Source organism: Coturnix japonica, chromosome 17 (genome assembly GCF_001577835.2).
Source record: "Coturnix japonica isolate 7356 chromosome 17, Coturnix japonica 2.1, whole genome shotgun sequence".
NCBI lineage: Eukaryota > Metazoa > Chordata > Aves > Galliformes > Phasianidae > Coturnix > Coturnix japonica.
In genome coordinates, this window is record NC_029532.1 from 2,003,515 (window position 1) to 2,029,225 (window position 25,711).

At 44.8% G+C, this 25,711-nt stretch overlaps 1 protein-coding gene across 2 annotated transcripts in view; it reads left to right on the top strand.

The window, feature by feature from the left end:
• Positions 1-25,711, top strand: part of PAPPA (pappalysin 1) — a 161,981-nt gene that overhangs the window by 11,978 nt on the left and 124,292 nt on the right. For both annotated transcript variants that reach the window (XM_015878745.2, XM_015878746.2), the window contains exon 2: positions 12,029-13,097. In XM_015878745.2, the coding sequence (XP_015734231.1) occupies positions 12,029-13,097 (1,069 nt within the window). The remainder of the gene's footprint in view (positions 1-12,028; positions 13,098-25,711) is intronic.

The following is a 25,711-nucleotide window of genomic DNA, read 5'->3' on the forward strand; positions in this document are numbered from 1 at the left end:
CCATTGTAGAAAGAGAAAGAAATGCTTGGCCATGGATTCCCATTGGCCAGGGTCACATTAGGTCCCTGCAGTGTTATGCAGCTCCAAAATGGGAACTGGGGTTGTAGAATGCTGAAGAGACAAAAAGACAGATGCAGTTCTTGCCTATCTCAGCTTGTCAATTTGTCTTGACTTGTGTAAGCTTGTATTCATGAACATCACAGGTATTTGTTTTCCCCCCAATGAAAAACAGAGCTGTTGCCTGAACAGTGACTCTGGCCACATTCCCTCCTATTCAGCACAATGCAATCTTGGCTCTTTACTAGTTAATATTTTCTGTCAACAACCTGCGAGAAAACATAAAATCAGTGCTGATAAAATTTGCAGATGTTGCAGAGTTCAGGGAGTGGTAAACAATGACCAAAACAGGACTCTCATTTGGGTGTTTTCATAAACTGAGAACATGCAAACAGTATGCATCAGAATAAAGCCAAATGTGAAGTCATACATATAGAAAGACGGGAGGCAGGTCATGCATAAAGGATGGATGGTGGGGGAAAGATCTTTCACCTGGAAGCTGTGCTGGAGTGATTCTGTGTCGGAACAGATAAAGCGTTTGAATGTGAACTGCCAGTGTGATGCCGTGGCCAAAGGTTTCGAGTCATCATTAGCTGTGTAAACAAGGAAACGTTGAACAGGATTGAGGAGGTTGTGTTATCCTTGTGTTGACAATGGAGAAGCTGCTGCTGAGGCACTTTGTACAGTTCTGGTGTCCATTCACAGCTTAAGAAGGATGTTGTGTGAGGGAGGATTTAGAGAAAGAAAAAACAATCATGAGAATGATTATAGGATTTGTAACAAGTCCTAAAGCATTTGACTCAAGAAGATTAAGAGGTGAGTTGGTCATCATGATCTTTAAGTATATGTTTAGGGAACATTAATCTGATAATTGGAGTTTGGAAATCTAATAATAAGAGGATATGAGTAAATCCAATGAACGCACATGGAAACTGAGCAGCTTCAGAACTGAGAGAAAATGCATTGTTTTGGTGAAAGCACTCAGTCATTGAGAAGCTTTTCTGAGCCGAATGGTGGAGTGTCTGTCACTCTGCCACCAGGTTCTTTTAAATGAGAGCTCAGTGTTTTTTCAGATTCTTTTTTAAAGAGGAGTTAATTCAGTCCTCACCTCCTGTTGTGTCTGAGTGCTTCTAATGTCGTATCACTGTGGGGTTTTCAGTTATTACTGCAAAAACAGGAATGGCATGAAACTGCCTCAGGAGAGGTTCAGACTGGATATTAGGAAAAGGTTCTTTACCAAGAGGGCGGAACAGGCTCCCCAGGGCAGTGGTCATGGCACTAAGCCTGCTGGAGTTCAAGAAGCGTTTGGACAACACTCTCAGACATATGGTTTGATTTTTAGGTAGTCCTGTGTGGAGCCAGGAGTTGATCCTTGTGGGTTCCTTCCAACTTGGGATACTACATGGTTCAATGATTCTAACTGATTGGAGAGAACAGTAGGATGCTGACATCAAATCCTTTAACATTTCATTGTAACTATGGATTCCTGGGCATTGCTCTGGTTGAAATGTCAGGCTTAGTATAACATGATGTTCTTCATTTTAGTTAGGTTTAGTCACCTTTAACCAGGAGGGGTTGCCTCAAAGCGTACAAGTCTGAAGACTGTCTCTTCTAAGACTAGAATCTTTTCTTATTGAAGGTATTAAAGGCTGGATGTGGCCCTGGGCAGCCTGGTCTAGTGGTTGGCAACCCTGCCCACAGCAGGGGGGTTCCAAGTAGATGAACTTTGAGGTCCTTTTCAACTCGGGCCATTGTATTCAAAACCTTAACTGTTGGCTTCATTGAGACCAAGATCTTACTTCCAGAATGTGACCTTTGGGGAGCAAAAGTGGGGTTCCCCACTGCAAACTGGAGCTCTGACAACGTCAGGGCTGCGAAACTAACACAGCAGACATCATTGAAAACAAAGAAGTGAATGAGAAAGCAGAAAATAAGCTTGGGGTGACTTTTGTTTGTCATCTCCTTGCTGGGTGGTCTGTCTGTCAGTCTCAAGGCAGAACAGCACTCCAGAAGGACATGTAGGCTCTATGCTGCAATGACCCATTCCTGTGACTTTGACCAAGTTGAAAACAGAAATACAGAAGAAAGACCCAACCAAAGGAATGAAATTCTGTTTCAGAAGAATAATTTTGTGTGATCCAAACCCGTCTGGAGTTCTTTCCTTAAAAAAAAGAACGAAGCCCAGTGCTCAAATAGCCCCAGCCTGCTCCTTCAGTGCCATGTGCATGTGAATGTGTATGCACAGAGAAGGTAGTACATGTACATGCTTTTTTGTTAGTCTTCATTTCTTTGGTTCCAGATTTAACCGAAAGTGGAAGGTCTGAAATAACATAAGAAGGGTTGAACATATGATATTTCCTGCTGCTCAGCTAAACATAAGAATTGCCAACAATCTTCCAAGGTAGCTTGTTTCTTTTACATTTTTTTTTTTCTTCCAGTTCTGCAGACTTGAGAAGGTCAATTACTTTTGAGAAGCATTTGACTTTGGCAACAGTCATGGAAAGTGAACTAGAATTATGACCTTTTGGAGGTTTGCCCATCGCTGTCCCATCTCGTCCTTTAAGAATTAAGGGCTGAATGTTAAACTCCAGCCTTCAGTTTAAATAGGTGTGAATTTGCATCTGTACACCTCTAAGATGCTATTTACGTGAGACTTTCCTATTAAATGTCCATTTCGTTGTGCTCACAGATCAAGGGATCACCGCTATTTGTATCACAGAAATACACACTCAGGTATTTCCAAGAGGAAAACGATGCCCAAACAAGTAAACCCAGATTCAAACTCAGCAGAGAAAACAGAGCTCAAAGATCATGTACTAAAGTTAGTGTGTGGTGACTACAGCCTATCTGGAATGCATACTATAGTAGTTATATCATGGTAGAGAAGCAGATCTTTTTTCTTTTTCTTTTTTTTTTCTTTTCAGCAGGATGTTTCCTAGAAAGCAGAAATATCGCTGTGGTTTGTGTATGGGTTTGGAACTTATATGCAAGTATGGAGCGGGGAATTTGAGGCCTGAAATAGTCATGATTAGAGAGGACCTGGATCCCTTTTAAAAGGGGCAGCAGAACAGAGGCACAGTGAGCTCTGCTCTGCCTGCTGATACCACGCTCTGTTCTGTGTATTGCATCTGCAGCATTTCTGATAAGGGTGGTAGATCCCTCGGTTGCTTCTATGAGTATAGGAAAGATGCAGTCATATGGGAAAGCCAGATGCGGTAAGATATTTGAGTCTGGATTAGATCTAAGATACTTTTGCAATAAGAGATTTAATTCTCACAGAGGCCAAGATCTCGCATGGTATAAATCAGTGCAAATGCACTGGAACCACTCAGTTCTGTGCTCACAAAGTGTCTGCCCAAGAATGTTCTCAAAATCCAATTAAATAACTAGAACTGTTTCATGTGGAAATGCCCCTCAATTACAAAGACAAGTCTAAGCTATCATGATGTGATTTTTATAGTCTCCTTGCAGGGTGCCCTAGTTTGCATTCATGGAATTTTTTGTTTTCGTTTTGTTTTTGTAATAATGTGGATATTGGCCATCTGTCTGATCCCAGAAAGGTTGTAAGGTTGTTCCTGCTCCCCAGGTTCTCTTCCCTCTCCCTCATTGATCATAATGTTTGATTTAGGTGCCACTAGATTTCCTTCTTTGTTCTCCAGCCCTAACCTGCCCCCTACAAACACACACGCATTGTGCAATGGTGTAAAAGCTCTTCTCTCTGCAGCTGGGAGTAGTAACAGCTCAGCTGGTTCCAGCACTGCCCTAAAGCTGCTGTAAAGGTCAGTGACTAGGGAATTCTAAAAAGCAAAACAAGCTGTGTTGTTGACCCCCTTTCGTTTCTTGCTATGTATTTTGATCAGCACCACAAGCAGTCTCATGCGCAGACCTCCCCTGCTTGCTGCTGCGCTTTGCTGGCTGTGGTGAGGGCTCTGCAGGGCAGCACATTGGGAGGCTTTCCAGCACAGCTCCGGGCTCGACCACTGCTGCAGCTGATTGACTTGCAGTGCTTGTCAGGCACAAAGCACATTTTGAAAGGAAATGACATATTGAACTCCCAGTGAGCTGATGGGTATTGTGCGCGGTCATCTGATGGCACAGATGTGCCCCTAATAATCCTTCCAGGAGAGTGTTTCCTCCTGGGATGCTCTGGCCATCTGATCTACTCTGAGGTATGCTGACCTATCTTGACCCAGTTTATGATCAATTCTCTCTGCTGTTTTCTGAAAGGAGACCAGAAATACCACTTTATCATTTAGATTGCCTGGAAGTTGTGGTTCTTACCTATCTGTCCCTTCCACAGAAGATACTCTCTGTTTGCTCTCAAGCATTAACTCTTACAAAAGCGAGGAAAGTCGCTCCGTGTTAGCATGCTCAGAAGTAAATTTGTCAATAGAACTTGATAGCTAATCAGTGTTTGGCTAATAGCACAGAGGGGAGGAGGAGACCTGGAAGCAGAGGTAGCGGATGTGACAATAAGCACGTTGCTGGGGACAGTTCCCTGGCATGCCATTGCATTTAAGTCCTTTTTATAGGTTTTGTGTGATTCCAGTTCCTTTGTATGTGCGCCTGTGGAAGGTGGATAATGTTCACATGTGTCTCTTGATATGTACCCATACGCTTTGCAATATGTGCTTACAAGGTGGGAAAAAACAGCTGAGTTTCTCTAAAGGTGAACCCATTACCTGAGCTACAATGGGACGGTTAATTTGTAACCCAGTTCTGCTGATCACTGAGTTCAGGTAAGCTTTGAAGCCCAGAAGTTTTCAGGTTGCTTTGAGTTAAGCTGATAAACTGTTGCCGGGCTTTCCATTCCCAGTCTCTGCTTGAAGTTGGGTTTTCATCAGCACCAAACTGCTTTATTATCAGTGGGCCACAGTAGTGTGTCTAAAGCCTAATTCTTGTCTGGATCAAACTTGGTGGCTGCCTACAGTGGTAACCCATCAGAGACTGCCTGTGCCATCTTAATTACTGTTCCCATGTGTGCTCTCACTGTGATCATCTCTAATAACATGGACACATGCTGGTTTTCCAAGCTTCAGCCCAAAATATTTGGTTGTTTCTGAGAATGAGGTGGAAGAAACAAATTGTTCTGCAGGTATTAGAAGGTTCTTACCCTCATTCTATGGAATGCTCCTATGCTCCCGGGCTTTATAGAAGAGCCTACAGTTTGACCCTTGTGAAGGATGTGCTTTTTCCATCCATCTCAAAGCCCAACTGTAGTTATTGGATTATAAACAGCCACAGTTTGTTAACCAAGTACCAGTCTCCACTGGTTCTGCACCTTTATTGTGAAATGCTTAGGAAGATCTAGATAAGAAGGCACCCTTCCCGCTCATACTTGTTTACGCTGATCCTATATACAGAGGAGCCCTTGCAAAAGCAGTGCGTGGTCCAAGGATGACCCTGTTACAGTGCTGCCAGGCCTGGAGCCCACTCCTCTGTGCCACATGGTTATGCAGCGTTGTGTGTTTGCTTACACTTCAAAGTCCCCCACAATCTAATAATTTCTCACTAACCCCATCCTACCAGAACTGTTTGCAGTAAGCTCTTATATACTGTTAGCGGGTATATTCTCACAATGGGCTCAGCCAAGTGTCACTAACATGATTGTCCATGCCAGTGGCTGCTCAGCTGCAGCCTACATGATTTTCTGATCAGAAGAGAAGGATTTATGTATTGTTCATAGCTAACCAGCAACTACAAATTCATGTGTTGCTGTTGTAGCCTTTCTCACCTCCTTGTTTTCAGGCTTCAAGCTATCTTGTTGAGCATACGAGTGTCTGGGAACTTGAAAAACTGTATAGAAGATGTGTGTAGTGCACTGATAAATGGCAACGATATCAAGATTTTGATACTGCAAAGGACCTTGTACCAAATTCTCAGCGTTAGACAGGCATACATAGACAACATAGCCTGTGTTAGGCTCTTTATTTCTAGAGAATGAAGATCTTGCCTCTCATGTCAAAATGAAGGAATTCCATCCTTCTGTCTTGGATCTGAATCCTGTTGCATAGCTTGGAGATGTTAATATCTTGTCTGAAATTAGCTGGGTTGATAGCAGCAGCAAACATCCCCCTTTTCCTCACTTAGTACATTGCCACCTGAGCAGGTCCCAGGTGGTTTGCTTGAGACACTCCTGGGCTCTGAGGCTGACCTCAGGAGGCCTCTTAACTGCATTGGAAATGGTATAGATAGAGATGTTGCCTTAAGTACTCTGGACTTTGAATTATTAAACTATCGTGGAAGGAAGCTGGGGGCTGGGAGAAGCACGGCAAAGGAAAGGAGAGATTATTTCTCCCCTTTGTAAAACTATATTGGGTTCAACATCATACCATGAAATATCCAGTGCAGAACTCAAGAACTGCTCCAGTGGATCTTCGCTGACTTATCCAATTGCATGGAACATGGGGATACTTAACCCAAATCTGTCGGTTTTAATTATTTTCCTCTGGACAGATAAAAGCTTTCTATAGGTTCCTGTAGAATATTTGCTCTTTCAAGCGTTCCTCTGTGCTTTGATACTAAACGATTAAAGCATGCTAAAGAAAAAAACAGCCCCAACCTTTAGCTCCCTGTTCTTGGGCCCCCTGACTGCGGCTTTGATTGTTGACCTAAATTCCCCTTTCATAACTGAGTCCTGTCACCTCTGGTTGTAGTCTCCCAGCAAAACAGGCACAGCCAACTTCCAGAAGTGCAGAGCACCGCTTTCTGCTCTGCGCCACACGGCTGGGACAGCTCTGCAACGCGCCCGAGGTGGTCAGCATCAGAGCAACCTCCTCCTTCCCCTTCCCCCAGCCTCAGCTCCTGGAAAGTAAAGCAAAACAAAGTCTTGATTTTATTCCTTCCCATTGCTCAGCAAAGGGGGGAAACTTTTTTTTTTTTTGTGTAGAGAAATAAATTCTTAGGTAATTCTATGGCTGGGCTGATTACCGGGAAGCATGCTGTTAGCGAGATGCAAGAGCTGGCACTGAAGGGGCCGAGGGAGGCCTGGAGTCTGTTATTGATAATGTTAAAACGAATTACAGCAGCTTGCACGGGCTGCTCTGGCCTCTTCTTTCAAACTCTGCCCACAGAGAGCTGCTTATGACTCTCAGCCTCAGCCTCTAGCTGCGAGTTCCCGACTCTGCGGCGGCTCCTGACAGCTCCTGGGAGCTGTGTGCTCCTCTTGGCAACGTTAGGATGCAGTGCCCTGTGCCCAAAGCCAGGACATCCCTCAGAACTCAGCAGATGATGTTGCCCATTGACCTCATGCTGCCCTATCCCATCTAGCACACGGGGCTCAACAGCATGGCTGTAAGTTCCTAGTGGGGTCCTAAGAACAAACTGAGATAGACAGTGTCGTAGAATCATAGACTCGCTTGGACTGGACCTGAAACACATCCAGTCCAACTTCTGCCATGGGTTGGGATTATCCTGGCTCAGGCTGCCCAGGGCTCATCTCCTTGAGCACATCCATCCAGGGATGGGCACCCGCAGCTCTGTGCAGCAGTGCCGTAGCCTCATTGCCCTCTGAGGAAAGAAATCACACATTGGCCTTGTTTAATGTTTCCTGGATGCGATCAAGTGTGATGAGCTGTTGTATTTGGGAACAGCTGTGGCTTGGAAGCTGAAGAAGTGACGTTTCACTTCAAAAATAAAGAGAGAAACTGTACTACTGGTTTTCCATGTTTGACTGTTGACACTGGGCATTCAGGGTCCAGTTTTCCAGCAGTACCCGCTATCTCGGTGCCTAGGAAGTCACCTTCCCACAAGGGACAGGCATCAAGGGGCTGAAAGAAGCCCGATGGACCTTCCCTCCCCTTGCTGAGTCTGGTAGCATCGTGGTGTGTTCATGCTGTCCTCCAGAGCTGCCTGACTCACTGCTTGTGGGGAGGGAAGGTTACCGATGACTCTTAGTGGAAAGCTGAACTTGTGCCTCTTCTGTTCTTTAATGCAAGATAAATTTGATTTTAATCCTTCGGGCTTCAGGAACAGGAGCTTTGCAGGGAAAGAAGTCACTCAGATGAGGGGGTAGCAGGGCTGTCTCTGTTCTCTCAGCTGCCGCTCCATCCCTTTCGGAGAGCAGAAGTGAGGAAAACTGTTTGCTGCTGTATGAAACTTGTACATATTTTTTTAATCTAATTGCTGTGGGGAAAACAAACATCAGTTTTATTTCGCACCATTTCTTGGCTCGGGAAGTTGAGGCCTATTCGCCAAATTGTGGTTTTGCAGTCATTGGATGGAGTCTCATTTACCATGAGGCCTCTTTACACCGCTCTTGGTTTCTTGAGGGATGGCAGGGTAGCTAAAAATGTCCTCTGCGATGTTATTGTAAAGAATTCTCTGTGTAAATGAGCATCCACGCTCTGTATGTTTTTTCATGTAAACGTCAGTTGCGGTCACAGCTGAATTTTGAAATTCAGTGTGAACCATCGTGAGGGGGGTGATTTTGCTCAAAAACAGCCTTGTTTGGGGTAAACGAGGCCTCTTCATGTTTAAAGTGTTCTTAATTATGTCTAAGAAATAACTCATGGCTATGGAACCTTTTACTGAATTGAAATAAATTGTGAAAACATCGAATTATTCAGTTTTCAGAAGTTCTGGCAATTATCTTACATGGTCCCTCTTCCAATGGTTTTGCCCTTATTAGTTGTCATAGAAGAAGTAATAAATTCTTTTATTATGACATCCAAAGTCCCAGCTGAGATGAGTTTCATTGTGCTGGGGACAAAACGGAAAAGTGACACTCCCTTAGCCGGAGGAACTGGAGTCTGAAGCCAAAAGTAAGTGAAGGAGTGGGAAAGTAGGTACGGCATACAGGCAAAAGAAGGTCACATAGAAATGGTACAGCTCTGCAAGTTATAGGGAGTGTGTGTTTCTAATCCCCGTTCTTATTCTTTCTCCTTGCTTTTAAGAATAAAACAAGTCTTTCTGCTGAAGGCGTTGGGATCAATCCATCTTTTCATCAAGAGTTGGATGTCTGTAATAGTAAAAGTTTAAGAAAAGAATACTGGATTTGGCATATGGATTCAGTAATGACCTTCGCCCTAAACTAGAAAATGTAAGGAACTGGAATAGTAGACTGTTTCAGTTCAGCAGCTTTCATACTGGCTTGTTCAGTGGTGTCCCTATTGTCACTGTTGTTTTTTTTTTCTTTCTCTGCCCTCCTTTGGCTCCCTGTAAATCTTGAATTGATGGCAGCTGTTTGAGCCAAACTCAAGACACGTTGCATCACATCAGGGTTTAAGTGCTCAAAGGCAAGGGAGGATTGCTACTATTCTGTAGTATTCCTCCAGCAGCTCCATCTGTTCAGCTGAGGTCAATCACTAGCATCATGCAGCACTTCAGAGAGAGGGGAAGATGTTCTTTAATCCTGGCCAGGAAACTGAATTTCCATTCCATGTTAATTTATTCATTCTTTGGGGGAATATTTCCATCCAGTCAGTACAGAAAGCCCCAAAAACTCAACCCTGGCAGTCTGTGTGGTGGACTTCAACCCTCTGCCTGACAGTGGGGATGTGGGGCTCCTTGAGAACCAGGCACTGAGCTGCAGAGATGGTGAGGATGGCACCGGCCGCAGTGCAGCGGGCTGACTTCTGTGCCTGCATCAGAACTCAGCAGGGCCTTGGGCCAGGCTGCAGACCCACAGCTTCTCTGGGACGTTTGTAAGGATTAGCCCATGTCTGCATCACTTCTGCTTTCAGTGGGTTGGCATTTGGTGGCAGGCAAAAACTCCATTACAAAATGTCTGATGGGTTCAAATGGCCTTATTATAATAAAGTGAGACCGTGGTGTACCTATAAAAAGGTCTCCTTGTTAAGGGAGGAGGCTTTCTTTCATGCTGGGTTCTTTTTATATGATATGCTTTTACTCTTTTCCTTCACTATTTCCCACGCTGGCAACAAAGATATTCAATAACAAAAAGTTATTGAAACAGAATGGACTCCCCTGGGAGTTTGATTTTCCAGAACTGGGTATATTTTGGAACATCCCATCTCTTCACCTTTGGTTTACGTGGATGCCATACCTCTATACAGAGCGTGTTCAGGTGTTTCTTTGGGGCAGAGGGGAGAATCAATAGAAGTCAGTGCCAGAAGCAGAGAGCTTGTGTCTCTCCTGTAATGCCCCTCACACCCAAGGACAACTGTTTCCATCCTTGCCTAGCTCTCAGGGACCTCCGCCTGCTGTACTGGCAGGGCAACTTGTTAATAAAACATCATTTTTTGACCTTTTTTTAATGGCTTATTCAGGAGAGGGACTTGACTTGCCAACTGTCTTCTCATTCATTGCAACGTTATCCACCCACTAATTTTGGACAATACCTTCATTTGAGTTTTATAAAAATGCAGACCTTTATGGGCTGTCATACATCTCAAAACATGAGTGACTTCTGAAAGCATTTATTCCATAAAGAAAACTAGAGAAACCCTCAAAAAACAGGAGATCCCTGACTCCAGAAGGTCACCGGTTGCTTTGGTTTTTATATCACAAGTTTCTCAGGTAAACATCCATCCCAGCAAATGTCGGGGGGTTTTTTTGTGGCATATTTGTTTTTTCCTTTGCTGTTCCTCCTCCTCTCCTTTCCCGTGATCAGAAGTAGCAATATAAACTAGAAGCTGGTCACAGAAAAGTTTTGAACTGAGTGCGCCCTACAGATGAATAAACACATTACCTTCCGAACCCTGGGATCTCCCTTCCAAGGGAAACAGGAAAAGGGGGAGCTCAGAGTCCCTAACAAAATACCAGCGTGCAGAAAAAAACCCTGTTTAAATTTTTTTAACTTTCCCATCAGAAGCCTTTTTTTTGGGGGGGGGGGGGGGGGGGGGGGGGGGGGGGGGGGGGGAGGAGAGGGGAAGGGTGTGAGGAGAGGGGGGGGAAGGTGGGTGCTGGAAGAGGGGAGGAAAAATACAGTGAATGCTCCCGTAACCTTTGCTCTGTTGATACTAGACAAGACTGCGCTGTTAATGAGTGATTGTTAACAGATGGCTGTTGAGCAACTTTGTCAGAAGCAGAAGATGTTATTTGGTTGTAGTGCTGGGAGGGTTAGGGTGCAGAGGTGAGGTAAGGGGATATTTAGTCTTTTCATGAGGACTGAACTGTCAGAGATTTATGATTTTTGGTTAGGTTTTTGGAAGCGAAGGCTTGGGGTAAGGAGTTTCTGTGTGCTGGTAGTAGGAAGGCCATTGGTGCTGAAGGCTCTAATGATTATTTTTGCAGTCAAAGGGTCTCACCGCAGCCCGTGGCCTTTGAGAACTGAGCGTTGGAAATGTACATCTTTAACTCACCAGCCCTCGTGTCCCAGGCTGGGGGGAATGGGGCTATTTCCATCTCTTGTTGGTGAGGATGTATGGAGAGAACTGTAGGTGTGGAACTGCACTTTGTGTGTGAGATAAATTATTCATGGACACCAGTGTATACTGTTTCCATGCTGTTTTTTTGGTTTTTTTTTTTTTCATGGATATGAGCTTGAAGGCAGCCTTAAAGTGTTACACTTGCTCTTAGCAAAGTTGGTGTCTTTGATCATACCAAGATAATTCCAAACTGTGCAGTGGTTGGATTTTGTACCTACCTGCCTCTGGCCCCTGCTAGATAAAGGGTTCAGGGGTGTGAGATATGAGTGAGCTCGACAAATTGCTTCTCAAGAGCATTCTTGTTTTCAGCCAGTGATGTATGACTTGAATGAAGGGAAGACCAAATGCACAGTACAACTTCCGACTGATAGGAATTTGTAAACAACGTTTGTCTTTGGTCAGTAAAGGGAAATCCCACTCATACATGCCACTGGCAAATCTTTAATAGCAAATTTTAACATGACCTCCCACAGCTGTGTGCTGGATGATTTAATGTCTTTCTTGTACACTAACTTTCTAACGTATATAGATGAGCGTGTGTTTATACGAATCTAGGGAGAGATTTATACGGTATAAAGACTAATTGCTTTATTTGCTCTGTCATCCTTATTTATCCGTATTTCTCTTTTGGGGGCACATAGGACTGTATGACAAATGTTCTTACACCTCCCGTGACCGAGGATGGGTCCTGGGGATTAACACCGTCAGTGACCAGGGGAATAGAGACCCCCGCTATTTCTTCTCTCTGAAGACAGACCGTGCTCGCAAAGTGACCACCATTGCAGCACATCGCAGCTACCTCCCCAACCAGTGGGTGCACCTGGCTGCCACGTACGATGGGCACCTGATGAAACTCTACGTCAATGGTGCCCAGGTAGCCACAAGCGGAGAGCAGGTGGGCAGCATCTTCAGTCTTCTGACGTTGAAGTGCAAGGTGCTTATGGTTGGAGGAAATGCCCTGAACCAGAACTATCGTGGTTATGTGGAGCACTTCAGCCTCTGGAGGACAGCCAGGACTCAGAAGGAGATCTTGTTGGACATGGGCCAGGCTATTCACAGACAAGACATGCCTCTACCTCAGCTAGTTCTTCAAGACAGTTTACTGAATGTGAAAAACACCTGGTCTCCAATGAAGGATGGCAGCAGTCCTCAGAGCAAGTCCAGCTACCATCATGGCTATTTGCTGGATACCAGCCTAGAGCCTCCTCTCTGTGGACAGACAGTCTGTGACAACACGGACGTCATTGCCAGCTACAACAAACTCCCCAGCTTCCGCCGTAACAAGATCGTGCGCTACCGCGTGGTAAACCTCTATGACGACAACCACCAGAACCCCACCGTCAGCCAGCAGCAGATTGAGTTCCAGCACCAGCATTTAAACGAGGCTTTCAGCCGCTACAACATCACCTGGGAGCTGGAGGTGCTGGAGGTGAAGAACTCGTCCCTTCGGCACCGACTCATCCTGGCCAACTGTGATATCAGCAAGATAGGGGATGAGAACTGCGACCCCGAGTGCAACCACACCTTGACCGGGTACGATGGAGGAGACTGCCGGCATGTACGGCACACGCTCTTCAATAAGAAGAAGCAGAATGGAGTGTGTGACATGGATTGCAATTACGAGAGGTACAACTTCGATGGTGGGGAGTGCTGCAATCCAGAGATAACAGAAGTCACCAAGACGTGCTTTGATCCATATTCTCCATACAGGTAGGCAATTTCTGAAGTGAGCTTTTTACATTCATATTAATGAGTATCTGTCTAGGTATTGATCAGCCTGCTGGCTGCTGAACTGTTGTGTTATTGACATTATGAGCTTTGGTGTTTTTAATGCATTTAGTTTTTTTCTTGGTATTTGGCTGACACTGCAATTACCTGAGTGCAATCTCAGTAATGGTTTCAACTGTGTCTTACCATTGAAATCTTAACTATATTGGAAGACCTGTTAGTTGTTGGTTCTGAACAGTGCATTGTAGCATTGCTCAGCTTATTCTAACCACAAACTAGATTAGATGCCATAGGAAGCTCACATGGTTTCAGTCACTGTCCCTGGGGATGTTCAAGAAATGTTTAGGTATCATATTAAGGGACATGGCTTAGTGAGGAAACATTGGTGGTAGGTGGATGGTTGGACAGGATGATCTTGGAGGTCTTTTCCAACTTCAGTGATTCTATAATTGTATGATTCATGTGTATTTACAGAGTGAAGAGCCCTACAAGGCATGTAACATAAATACTCCAGAGTAGTCTTAAATTTTGTAGGATGCCTTTGAAGATGGGTAGGTTATTCTATGTTCTTAATGCTGTATGAGTGCAGATTACTGTAAGAATTGCTGTAAGGGGCCGCTGAGCCTGTGAGTTACGAGGAAGTGTGTACTCAGTTCCTGGGAGTGCTGTTGCATGTAGTGGGTGGGTAACTCACCACTTCTGAGTCTCTCTATAAACATATGAAATTGGGAATAATGCCCCCTTACCACAGATGGGTGAGCAGCTTGCTGTATCTGGATGGCAGGTTATAAAATCCTGAGAGTCTCAACTTCAGCTTCCTCATGTTGTAGTTTGAAGAGGGGGGTTCCTGAATTACCTGCATCAGTTGAGCACTGCGTAGCGAGGATTACTCCAATTTCTTTGTCACTTTCAGACAAGAATTAGTATGTTTCGGTAGAAAAAAATAGCTGCTTGTTGCTGAGTTGGTGATGTAAACACACGGGAGATGGAGGTGAGGGATAAGATTCTTTTGTCTGTATCCCATGTTACTGTTTTTAAGGGCAATTCATGGAGTCACAGTGAAAAGCCTTGAGACAGAACACCCTGTGTCGTCAGTACTGAAGTTCAGGTTAAGGAGGAAAGTATGAGCTGTTCTGGAGTTCTTCTAATTATATCAATTCAGACTATATTTGTAATTTCCTCAGCAGAGGGAAGTTTTTAAACAACATTATCATCTCAATTGGAGCTTAAAATACACATAATTAAGCTGTGAAGAAATGCTTCCATTCCCTTTTCTTTTCCCACTCCAGTGAGGTATTCTTTAAAAAAACATCTGTATAGCTCAGCTTGACTTCATCCAGTTATCAGTGCACAAGGCTCAAATGGGAAGCACTAATTATTGAAAAGAGAAAAAGGAAAAATACCAGTCTTTTAATGCTGTTTGACTGGAGAGGAACACAACTGAGCAAATAGCATCAAAGGCATAATGCAAGTGTGGCTGTTTTAACACTGTAGTTCTGGGAGCTTGAGGTGTTAGTTATAACAGCTATGACAATTTTTAGAAAAATGCATTATTTTTAATCTGATAGTACCCTTTTAGCACTTGTTCTGTGACCAGCGTAGTACCCATGCAAAATGAAACAAGAGATGCCTTTTAAATGGTAGTTTTCAGACTCAAGGCTGTGCCTTAACGTTATTCTGATGTTTCTATTGTTTCTGTTCCAAATGAAGTTTCTTTGCTGCATTTGCACAAGCCCAGGCTAGGAATTCAATTCCAAGATGTTCATTTACCTTAAGACGGCGTACTTGCTTCTCATATGCATTCGTATCTTCTCTTTGGAGACAACCACTTTGCTTGGCTTGTCTGGAGGGTCTTTGTGCAGCACCTGCTCTCAAGTGACACACATCAGTCACTGTTGGAGGCCTTGAAGTTCCTCTTCCACCCCACAGAGCCCAAGTAAATCTGCAGTCTATCCACAGACTTTTTTTTTGCAATGTTTAGATTTCATTTACTTGGTTTTGCATAGAAGTTGTAGTGCAGCACTCACCATTGGCAGTGAAACCAAGGGCAGCAGAAGGCAGCCTTCTCTCTGCAGCCTTTTCCTGCTGGCTGAGCTCCTGCCCACACAGTGCTGGGTGCTCAAAGTCAGTGTTCCAGAACACAGCACTTAGGACTGTAGATTTGATCAATGAGCTTTGTTAAGATTGAACTCTGCTTGGAGTATTTGAGCTAATGGATACAGTTCTAGGGCAGTGGCTTTGTTAGCTAAGACTTCATTGACTAAAAGGGTGAAGATTCAAATCCTGTGTTTGGCTAAGGGCAATCAGCACCATCCCCTGAGAGAGATTTTGATGCCAATTACTGACTCAGTCAAAATGTGTGACTCAGTTGGCACCATCTGGGCCCATTTTGCATCACCTCTTGTCAGCACTTTCATTGGCAGCCCTCGGTCCCCTCTAGTTCAGGCCTTGCACTGCATCAGTGAGGGCATCTCTGCAGTGCTGAGAGCTCTCATCGAACTCCAGGTATCTCCTCTGCCAGAGTTCTGTCTAACAGCAGCAGAAGAAAGAGAAGTGAGCCCTTGGTTTGGTAAGGCTTCAAATAAAGTAGGATGGAACAGGTGAAATGTGACCAATATGGAGTTCCCTGAGCTTTATGCTGTAGAGGCTCTTCAGCCTTCCATGGTACTGGGTAAGTCTTCAGATGCTACTGGGTTTTGTTCTTCCTACATGCTCAGCATCAGCAGTTGTAGCCAGCTGTTCACCATGTGGAGTTTATTCCTGAAATCATTCTGCTCGTTGGAACCAACCAGAAAGTGCTAATGTTTGATTAATGCTGTTATAAACAGGAACCCTCTACAGTGCCTCTTTGTCCCCAAAAGGAGGTGGATTCATTTCCTGTCTCTTTCCTTCTTGTGTCAGTCTTGGTGTGACTGTCTCAGCCCCAGCCCTTCCAGCCTCCATCCTGGGATCTCCTAATGTTGCTGTATCAATACAAAACTCTGAGCTGAGATTCTGTGCCATAGTCATTTAGTGGGGATGTTGGTACATAGAAATCTACTCTGCAAAGAACTTTGCCAGGGGGACAGTTCGGAGGGACAGCACTGATGGATGGGGCCTCTAGTCTGGGAGCTGCAGTGGAGAAAAGCTGTAAACACTGTGGTACCAACTAGATCATCTGTCCCCTCTATTAGCCTGCAGGGAAAGAAAGCCAACATGACTGGTTATCATTATTCACACAACAGGCTCTACCCGAGACATCTGCCCAACTTCTTTTTACTAATTTCATGAGAGTGGGACAGAATGTGTTTAGTCCCAGCACAAGGTTTGCAAATACTCTTCAGCTTTTCTTTATTTCTGCAGTTCTGGGAAGATGAGAACATGCTAAGATCATGCAGTCTGTCCCAGTACAAAAGGAAGGAGCAAGGATAGACATAGTTGCCAGAGAGACACATTCCTTGTGTTGTTTGGGATACTGCTGGTTACAAAACAGGGAAGACTGGGCTCATGACACCTACCATGGCTCCTATTCAAAAAAACTTGAAACAAACAGCAAGGGATCATAGGAAATTATCCTCTGTGAGTGCCATTTGATGTGGCGAATTCTTGCACCATACCATGGCTAACTGAACCATTCCTTTTATGTAATATTGGGTTTTCACATCAGGCTTCACCACAGGATTGCATGTACAGATAAGGAAGCCTTCCTCTGATGGCTTCTTAGGAAAATTCTGATGAAATTCCTGAAGCAGTGCAGGCTACTCCCTCAATTCAGACAATGCAAAATAACTGACCATGGGGAAATTTTTTTTCAGTATCCACATATGTGGCCTGAAGGCTCCTATAGACTTTACATTCACCTCAAGGAGGGCAGAGCACCTGCCTGCAAGCTCAGAGTGTCATGGAGCCAAAGAAATGGAGCCTGGTGCCCTGCTGGTCCCAACCCTTTCTGTGCCCCCTCCACAACTCTTGGACTGTGCAGCTTGGGCAAGCCCAGCATTGCATCACACCAGCTCAACTCAGAATTGAGGACATTTCCAGTCATGCATGAAACAGACTCTTAAATACACATTTGAACCATGTGTAGAAATAACTTCTGGGGTAGTTTTGAACTGCAGTAGCTATGGCAGAGCCCTGTACAAAAGGCACAACCTGCTGTGCCATGTGGGACACATGAGAAGCAGGAGGGAGTGGCTCATCCTCAGCCTAACTCAGCCTCATTCAGGTAGCGAAGTGGCTGCAGGTCACGGCTCTTCCATGGAGTTTCTGAATAAGTCAACCTCTTAACTGCCTTTCTTTCTTTTCCACTGAAAATCCTTTCACGAGGCTTCTTTGCAAAATGCAATCAATTTATTTTGGGGGAAGGAGGCACATGCAGTGCCCTCTTGTAGGAGCTGGGAGAGTTGTAAGAAATACTCCTCGATTCCCAAGAATAAATTACTTTCAACCTAATCCGAAACACTGAAAAGAACAGAAGAAATTCATCAAAGCTGTTCAATTCAAGAAGCTTGAGGACTTAATCCCCTGCCTTGAAGAGGCCATTGTACAGCTCTTGACATCAAGGATTCCTGCATTCACACAGGTATCAGGCAGAACTGTAGCAAATACCTGAGTTTTTGCCTTGGGATTCAGTGCTGAATGTCCAGGTCTTTCCCGAGGACTGTTTGGAAGGTGGTGAGATAATGCTCTGAAGGACAAAGTTGCTGTATCTTGGTAGTTTGCACCCAACAGCCAAGTCCCAACAGGAAATCCTCTTCTCTCTCTGTTTATTCTGTCCTCTATTCCAGATGTCAGGGATGTTAATCAGCTGGGAGGAATTGCATCTGTTCCCATGCTAGCAACTGACATTTATAAGTCTACTATTGAATTCTGATATAGTCAGGATTTCATTGCTAAAGAAACCATCCCTGTGTATGCAATTGCACACCCTCAAATTGCTGTGAGTTTGCTCTATTTAGATTGTCAAAGTCATCTTTTCCAACAGTTTTTTTTTTACTCCAGAAGCATTTTTTCCTCAAGACTCATAGGACTCACGGTTTCTTTCATGGACATTATCCACTATGTAAAAAGATCACTGTCTGGTCAAACTGCAGGATGCTTGGAATGGAGACAGCCTATAAAATCTATGGAGTAAACTATCAGAGATGATGATGAATCCTTGTGGGAGGCAAGAGATGAAAGTCCTGTCATACTCTCCAGTGCCGGTGCCATTTGGCTCTGGAACCCTGCATAGAAGATTGGGAGGGACCCTGAAACACTGGCACCAATGTTCTCCATAACCCCTTTACCAGCTGGGGTTCATCCCCCCACACATTCTGGAATGCAGCAGATTGGTTAAGGCTGGTTTCTTCCCTTTGCTGGTCAGTGCAGGTGATGCTGTCTAACCCATCCCATTTGGTCATGGCCAAAATGCCTCTTGGAATGCTGTGGCGCTCTGCATTTAACACCATTTTCTCCTGTACCCAAGTAGGTACAGCCTCTCTTCAGCAGGGTGCAAGGTGCTCCTTGTGTTTTTAATTATCAGCAACTCAAGCCTTCTGTAAATACAGGAGGTTGCACCTTTCACACCGAAAGATGCAAAGCACAGGTTATTTCTGTACCAAGCTTAGCCAGGTGTGACTCTTCCATTTGCAATTCCAACCCTATCTTTCTAAGTTCATTTTTGATAGGAATTGAAATCCATTTCATGTGAGCAGAAGCTGTCCATTGAGGAAATACAGAGCAGCCATATCCACCGTGCTTTGTTTGCATCGTGGAAAAGCACAATGCTTTTGGCTTTGCCCCTCACGTGCAGTGCTGCATGTGGACAAACAGTACTTGGGCTGTTTGTTTTGACTAGCAATCCCTTCCTTATTACTGCCAGTGGAAATGTACAGAAACCTTTCAGAAGAGAAGATGCTGACTTGTGCTGTGTCCCAGGGGAGTTTGCTCTGTGCAGACACACTTCAGCATCTCTGGTGCCTTCATGTAGCAGTTCACAGGGTTCAGGAGAGAAGGGGTGAGAAGGTGAAGGTGGATTTTCTTTATATAGTCTCAGCTGAAAATGTTGATGTGAGTGGAGGCATTAATACTGGCCCAGCAGCTCTATCTTTGCCCACTATCTGTGAACTTCATGCCAGGGGAGAGAGCCAACCTGACAGTGTGATTACTTGGATAATAGTTCCTATGAGCAGTTTATATTTTAGGGTAGAAGAATACCTTCATGCCACAGAGGACTTGGCTGCAGCATCAGTAGATGCAATGGCAGGACTGGGAAAAGGGATGCAAGTTGGGAGCAGAATAAAGTGCTGACACTGTGCGAGTGCTGCGATTCACAGAGCAGCGATGCTCTGACGCACTGTGAGAGCTGGAGCTCACAAGTGAGACAGGGGGAAGGGCAGCTTGCCTCTTTTTTAAGCACAGCCGTAGTGTGAGGACAAAAAGATAAGAAGAGGACAAAAAAGGGTTGGAAAGTTGGGCCAGACGATCTTAGAGGTATTTTCCAACCTTAATGATTTTGTGATGCTGTGATTCTGAGGGTTTGAGAGTTTAAATCTTCTCATTATTTTTTTCCCCCCCAAATTAATCAGTTTATTGTTATTTAAAAGAAAAAAAAAGAAGAAAAAAAAGTGAGGTCACTGCCAATAAATCATTGCTTATGATCTTTTTGTGGGCTTTCTGCTTTTAGTTTGCTGGCCTGTTGGAGGATTTCAGAGGTATGAGAAGGAGTGTGTGTGGCAGGGGATTTGGCCATGTGTGTATGTTTAAATTTGATAGCTGGAGCTGAGTGAAGAGGGGATTAACTAAATGGAAAGGTGAGGGGAAAGAGGAAGGTCTTGGAAAAGATTGAAGGAGAAGGGATGCAGAGGCAGATCTGAAGGCAACAGCCTGAAGCACCGTTAGTGTCTACTGGCCCTCGTTTGAACTCCTTTGGCACCAGTTCCTGAAGCTTTCAGTCCCTGTTTGCCTCCTCCACGTTCCCTCCTTGTCTCCTTCTTCCCCCCTTGCAGGCAGCCCGGCCCTTCAGGCTCTCCCTCTGCCTGGTCCAGGGCTGGAGGAAGCCCAAGAAGTGATGTCTCCATTCAGGAGCTGTTCCATCCTTTTTGCAGCTGTCTGCCACAGGGAGAGTTTATGCACAGAGACTGATGCAGAGGAGGGGATGCCTGCTCTATTAGCTGTGTGTCAGGACACCCACTGCAGTCATCACACAGAGTGCTCCAGGTTCCTCTGCGTGCACATCTGAGATGAAGCGTGTGAGTTGCTGGTAGTCATATCCTTAGAGCTCTTAGGAAAAGCAGCGATGCAGAGCCTCAAAACAGGTATTTTAGAATGATGATGGGGTACTGTGAAACCAGCTCAGTATTTGTAACATTTGCTTATACAGGCTGCAGCAGTTTGCACTCAGCCTCAGCCCCCAGCTTGGCATAAATTGGCAAAGAAAGGGGTTTTTAGGTTCATTAGTGAGGGACGGGTAGCTTCGCCATCACAGTGCTGATGCTCAGTTTCCAAAAGGCTCAAGGAGAGCTGCACTGGGGAAACTTCTTGGAGTACTTAAATGCTTGGGGTATGAAAGCCTATTAAACCTCCAAAAAGCCAGGAAATTTGGAATGAAGGCTGAAACTCCATACCTCGTGCACCCTACCGGGACTTTGTATTTCAGACCACGTTATGTTTGCTCGCTGCAATGTCTCCAGTATGAGGCTCTTTAGGGTGGGGTTTCACCTTTAACTCTAAATTTCCTGGCATGTGTGAGTGTGAAGCACACGCTTAACTTCTCCCCAGTGCTGTTTTTCAGTTTTAATTTCCTTTTTCTTTTAAAGGAGGGACCCTGTTAGAAGGACCCCTGCTAGAAAGGGACCTCGCTGAAATCAAGATTGGAGTTTTTGGCCTAATTTGATCTCTCTGAAATTCTTCAGGAGAATGAGGTTCAGCGTTTGGTTGTTCCCAGCCATTGTTTTAAAGGCTCTTGTGGCCAATCCACCCCAGTGAAAAAAAAAACACAAAACACCTTGATAAAATCTGCACCCTGCAGACCAGCTGTTTTAGAAGGTACCCAGATGGTTGGGTAGTATTGAACAGAGCGTGGAAACATGGGGGCATCTCATGGCAATTCCACCTTGAGATCTGGTCATGGCCATGGATACGTGTGAGCTGTTTGTTGTGAAATATACTATTTCCTTTAATTCAGTAATTGCAGAATAAGCCTGCTTGTCGAGTTACATCAGTGATAGCAAAATAGTGGAAATAGCAGTGGTTTGGAATAACAGCAATGGCAATTACCTGCAGTGCTTTTAAAAATAATTTTGGCCCCAGACATTGAAAAGATGTGTCATCACTGATTTGCGTGAGGGCAGCTTCAGCAGTGTTGAATTACAGGGCTTGGGAGAATAAAATTCTTTCTGCTCCCTCAAAATTCATCTTTTGAGCTATACTGACAGTAGATAATATGGAATAAATTTGCTTCTCATGCTATGTCCTTGTAGTGTCAATAAATTGAGGACTTCAATGAGAAGCTGTGGTTCTCGTTTTCCCCGGCACAAGGCTTCGTTTTCATATCATTCCCATCAGCTTTGCAGGGAGAATTTATCTTAGTGAAACATCCACAGGGAAATCTGAGAAGCACAGAAGTTATGTGGCATGGGCTTTTGGAGCGGCTGCAGCTCGAGCCAGGTGTGCTGCAGTGCTTGCAGGGCTCTGTGGTGGCTGTGGCATGGCATGGACTTGGTGTGGCCGGCCCCGAGATTCAGCAGTTCTTAAGGATTTTCAGGAGCTTCACTTCATGCATGTGACAATTCAAAGTGCACTGGAACAGGCTGCCCAAGGAGGCTGTGGATGCCCCATCCCTGCAGGCATTCAAGGCCAGGCTGGATGTGGCTCTGGGCAGCCTGGGCTGCTGGTTGGAGACCCTGCACATAGCAGGGGTTGAAACGAGATGGTCATTGTGGTCCTTTTCAACCCAGGCCATTCTATGATTCTGTGATGACTCAACCATCTCCTTGGGCAGCCTGTTCAGTGCCCAATCACTCTTTCAATGAAGTATTTCCTAATATCCAGCCCTGTATCTCCTCTGCTGAGCTGAGTGCTTCTCAACCCGACACATGAAAGCCCTTCCTCACTCTATCAGGAGGCAATATTCCTCTCCTTCCATGCTTTCCAGTATGGTATGGCTCCATTGCCATCCTTGTGTGTATTTCCAGCCATGACTTTGTAATACGGATCACAGCTGGTTGGTTTGAATTTCCCCAGAGTTACCCAGGATGCTGCTGAAAGCACAGGAAGAGCAGAAATGCTTTAATCACTTAAATCAATCAAACAGAAGAAGTAGAATAGACCTTAAAATGTACCCTGCGACCTTTGGTGCTGGCTGCGATGACGTCTTTGTTCTATTTCTTCAAGTGTGAGAGTTTGCAGGGACTTGGCAGGAGGGTGGAGCGAGGAAGACATGCAAGGAGGGGGGGGTTGCTGGGTTAAAAAAAGAAAATGTCAACGAGAAAATGGAAATACCCTAATGCTTCTGCAGCCCGATGCTGCAGCCGCTCTCCCCTCTTTGCAGCGAAGGGGCTCCTTTCCCGTTCGCTTGGCTGTGGCCTTATTTAATCAGTTTGCTCTGACACGGAGCCAAGAAAGGGCTTTGCTGTGCGATGCCGGGTCCTGCGTGCGTTCAGGCAGCCGCAGCTGCTCCCTACCAAGGACTGGCTGTTGACTACCGCCGTATTTTTTTATAGCCACAGAGGGCAACTATTAATAGATGAGATTTACCAAAACACAGAGCTACGCAGCGTGGTGTGGAAGGGAAGAGGGAAACCTGTGTGATTTATGCCAGGAAAATTCCATGTCAAAATTATGCTGAAAGACACAGTACAAGTGGATGTGCCAAGAAGGGGATTTAGGCTGTTACTCGGGCCTCGCCAGCACTTCTGCTCCAATAATGATTTGCCCCATTGCATGAAGCACGTTGCTGAATTATTTCTTCAGCATTCAACAGCACAAATACTGAGGGCAGAGATAAGGCACGGACCAAAACCATCAACTTCTCTGAGGTTTGATTAGGCTGTGAGAGAAATACCAAAGGAAGCAGAGGCATTCCTGACCCCAAAGACATTTCAGTTTGATCAGATGCGGGATTAGGGGTGAAATGTGAAGAATTCTGCATTGTGTGGTAGGAGCAAGCTGATCAGAGCTTGCCTCGCTGCTTATTGATTCATTTCTAATTTCCATGATAGGACGTAATGAGACTTGTGCCCTTGTCAGGCTTGCAAAGAGTATCTGTGTATCAAAGCCGACAGGCTGGGGAGCATTGGGCAGAAGGGAATGAGGTTGTCAATTTAAGCTTCTTTTGCAGTCAGAGCTCAGACATTGATTAAATAACATAAAATCCAAAAGGATATCAATTAATAGGCCCATTACTGTAACCGTCTACACAGTTTTTGTGCTCTTTTCAAAGGCACAAGAGGGAATTACTTGCTTAAAACAGGACCCACGTGTAGCAAGTGGGTATCAAAAACCCTAAGCATTATGGAGGTGTTGCCTTAAGTGATTTTGTATTTGCTTTTAATTAAAATGAGACAAGTAGAGACTCACTGGTGAGAAACAGTAAGTAAATGAAGAATTAAGGACCTTAAAAAGACCAGGCCGTAGTTTGCTTCAAGTGAGCATCAGAGTGTGAATATCTTTCCAAACAGCCTGAACTGTTTATGTTTGCAAAGCTGGTTGGGAACAATTGCAAAATGGCATTTTTTGCTGCGATCTCCTGATTTCCGTGAGCTTGGCAATGCTCTATTCCTGTCTTCCATTCTAGTGAGCACAAATGGAGTCAAAGTAAGAGTGTCTGAGGGATATATAGAACAACATAAACTTGTGTCATTCAAAGGACCTTCATATGTCTGCATCTTATATTTCTAGTAAAGGGTTTTTAGTTTACCTTTATGTGTCTGTGAGGAGTATGGGCTGCTGATTCCTCCCAGAATGGGTAGTTGCAGCTTTCCTTTAGCACTGGCTATTTGTGGCTGTTGCTCTGTTAGTTCCTAGGGGAGCAGTCATGCCATCTGCTTGCAGAACACACAGACATGCAGCATAGGCACAAATCAGTGAATTAAATCTGAAGTCTTTGTAACTGCTGGAAGAAGGTAGGTACTTCCAGTACTTCCACTACGATCTGGAGCACCTAGGTTAGCAGATGGAAATAGGAATGCAAATGCCATGCACAACTTACATCAGGCTTCCCCATCACACTGCATTCCTTAGCAGTCATTCAATCATTTCTATTTTTATGTGTGTAATATTGTTCCAAGTGTATGTTATGCTTTCTGTCTGGAGTAAGTTACGCATCCCAAGCTCTTTGAAGTCCCTAGAAAGATTGAACTCCAACAGACTTTGGCTTGGATCTCCACATCCAGAGCACGTGCGAGGTCGTGAGCCTTCCTGAAACGAAGGGCAATAGCTAAAAGGGAAGCTCCTACAGAACAGCACTGCACAGAGTAAGTGGAAGAAATGTTTTGGGTAAGGATTGATGGCAACAGTTCACAGCATTATGAAAATTACTTCCCTTTTGCCTCCAGCCTTTTTACCACTGCTGTGTCGGTGCCAAAAACCAGAACTCACTCACTAATTCTTCCAGAATTGATCGGTCATGATAAACTTCCAGACACAGAGTAAAATGCTTCCGTCAGACACATCAGAGTGTTTCTCCCACTTCGTCTGAAGATATTCGTGTTGTTTGATTCCCCCTCTGCACCCAGTTGGGTTCAGATAAGGGATAGAAGTTCTTGGCTCTCTCCTCATCTGCTCAGAATTCCTCTGATAGTTTTACTTTTCAGGATAGATTTATTCATGTGTTTTGCCTCCAAATGTCTTGTTTTGCCATAAAAGTTCAGGCTCACCCTTGTCTTGATCAGACTGGAGAGCTGGGCAGAGAGGAACCTGAGGAGGTTCAGCAAGAGCAGGTATTCAGCACTGCACCTGGGGAGGAAGGAACGTATGCATCAGTACAGCTTAGGGGCCGACCTGCTGGAGTGGAGCTGTGTGGCCACATCTGGAAAGTTCCATGCAAGCATGAAGTAGAATACTGTGGGGGTGTCAGAGTCCTGGAACTGGCTCAGGGAAGTTGTGGAGTCTTCTACATGAGATATTCAAGACGCGCCTGGATGCTTTCCTAGGCAATTTGCTGTAGGACGCCTAATTATGGCAGGGAGGTGCAAGATGTTTCACGCTAACATACATTTATAAACTCAGGTTTGTATGATTTGGGGTCTGTGTGTAGGGATCAGTGGACAAAAATTCCATCCTGCTCATTTGCTGGAGCTAGATTTGTCATCATCGAGATCTTAAGTCCTCTATGAGCTGTTAGTGACATGTTACTGATACATTATTGCAGTAAACCAGAATGAATGTTGATTGAGATGAGTGGTTGAGTTATGTAAGTTGGCTTGCAGAGGGTGCCACTGTCATAGAGAAGACCAAAGTCAGACTACGGCTCGCTGACAGTGGTGATACTCATGTTGAAGGGTGGTAAAGAAATTTGGCACGAAGGAAAATCATTTTCCCCCCTCTTGTGTTATCATTTGACAATGGGTAACAGATCTTTGCATTCTCATAGCACTTTGTTAGGGGTCTGTATTTGATTCAAGTGGATCCACGGT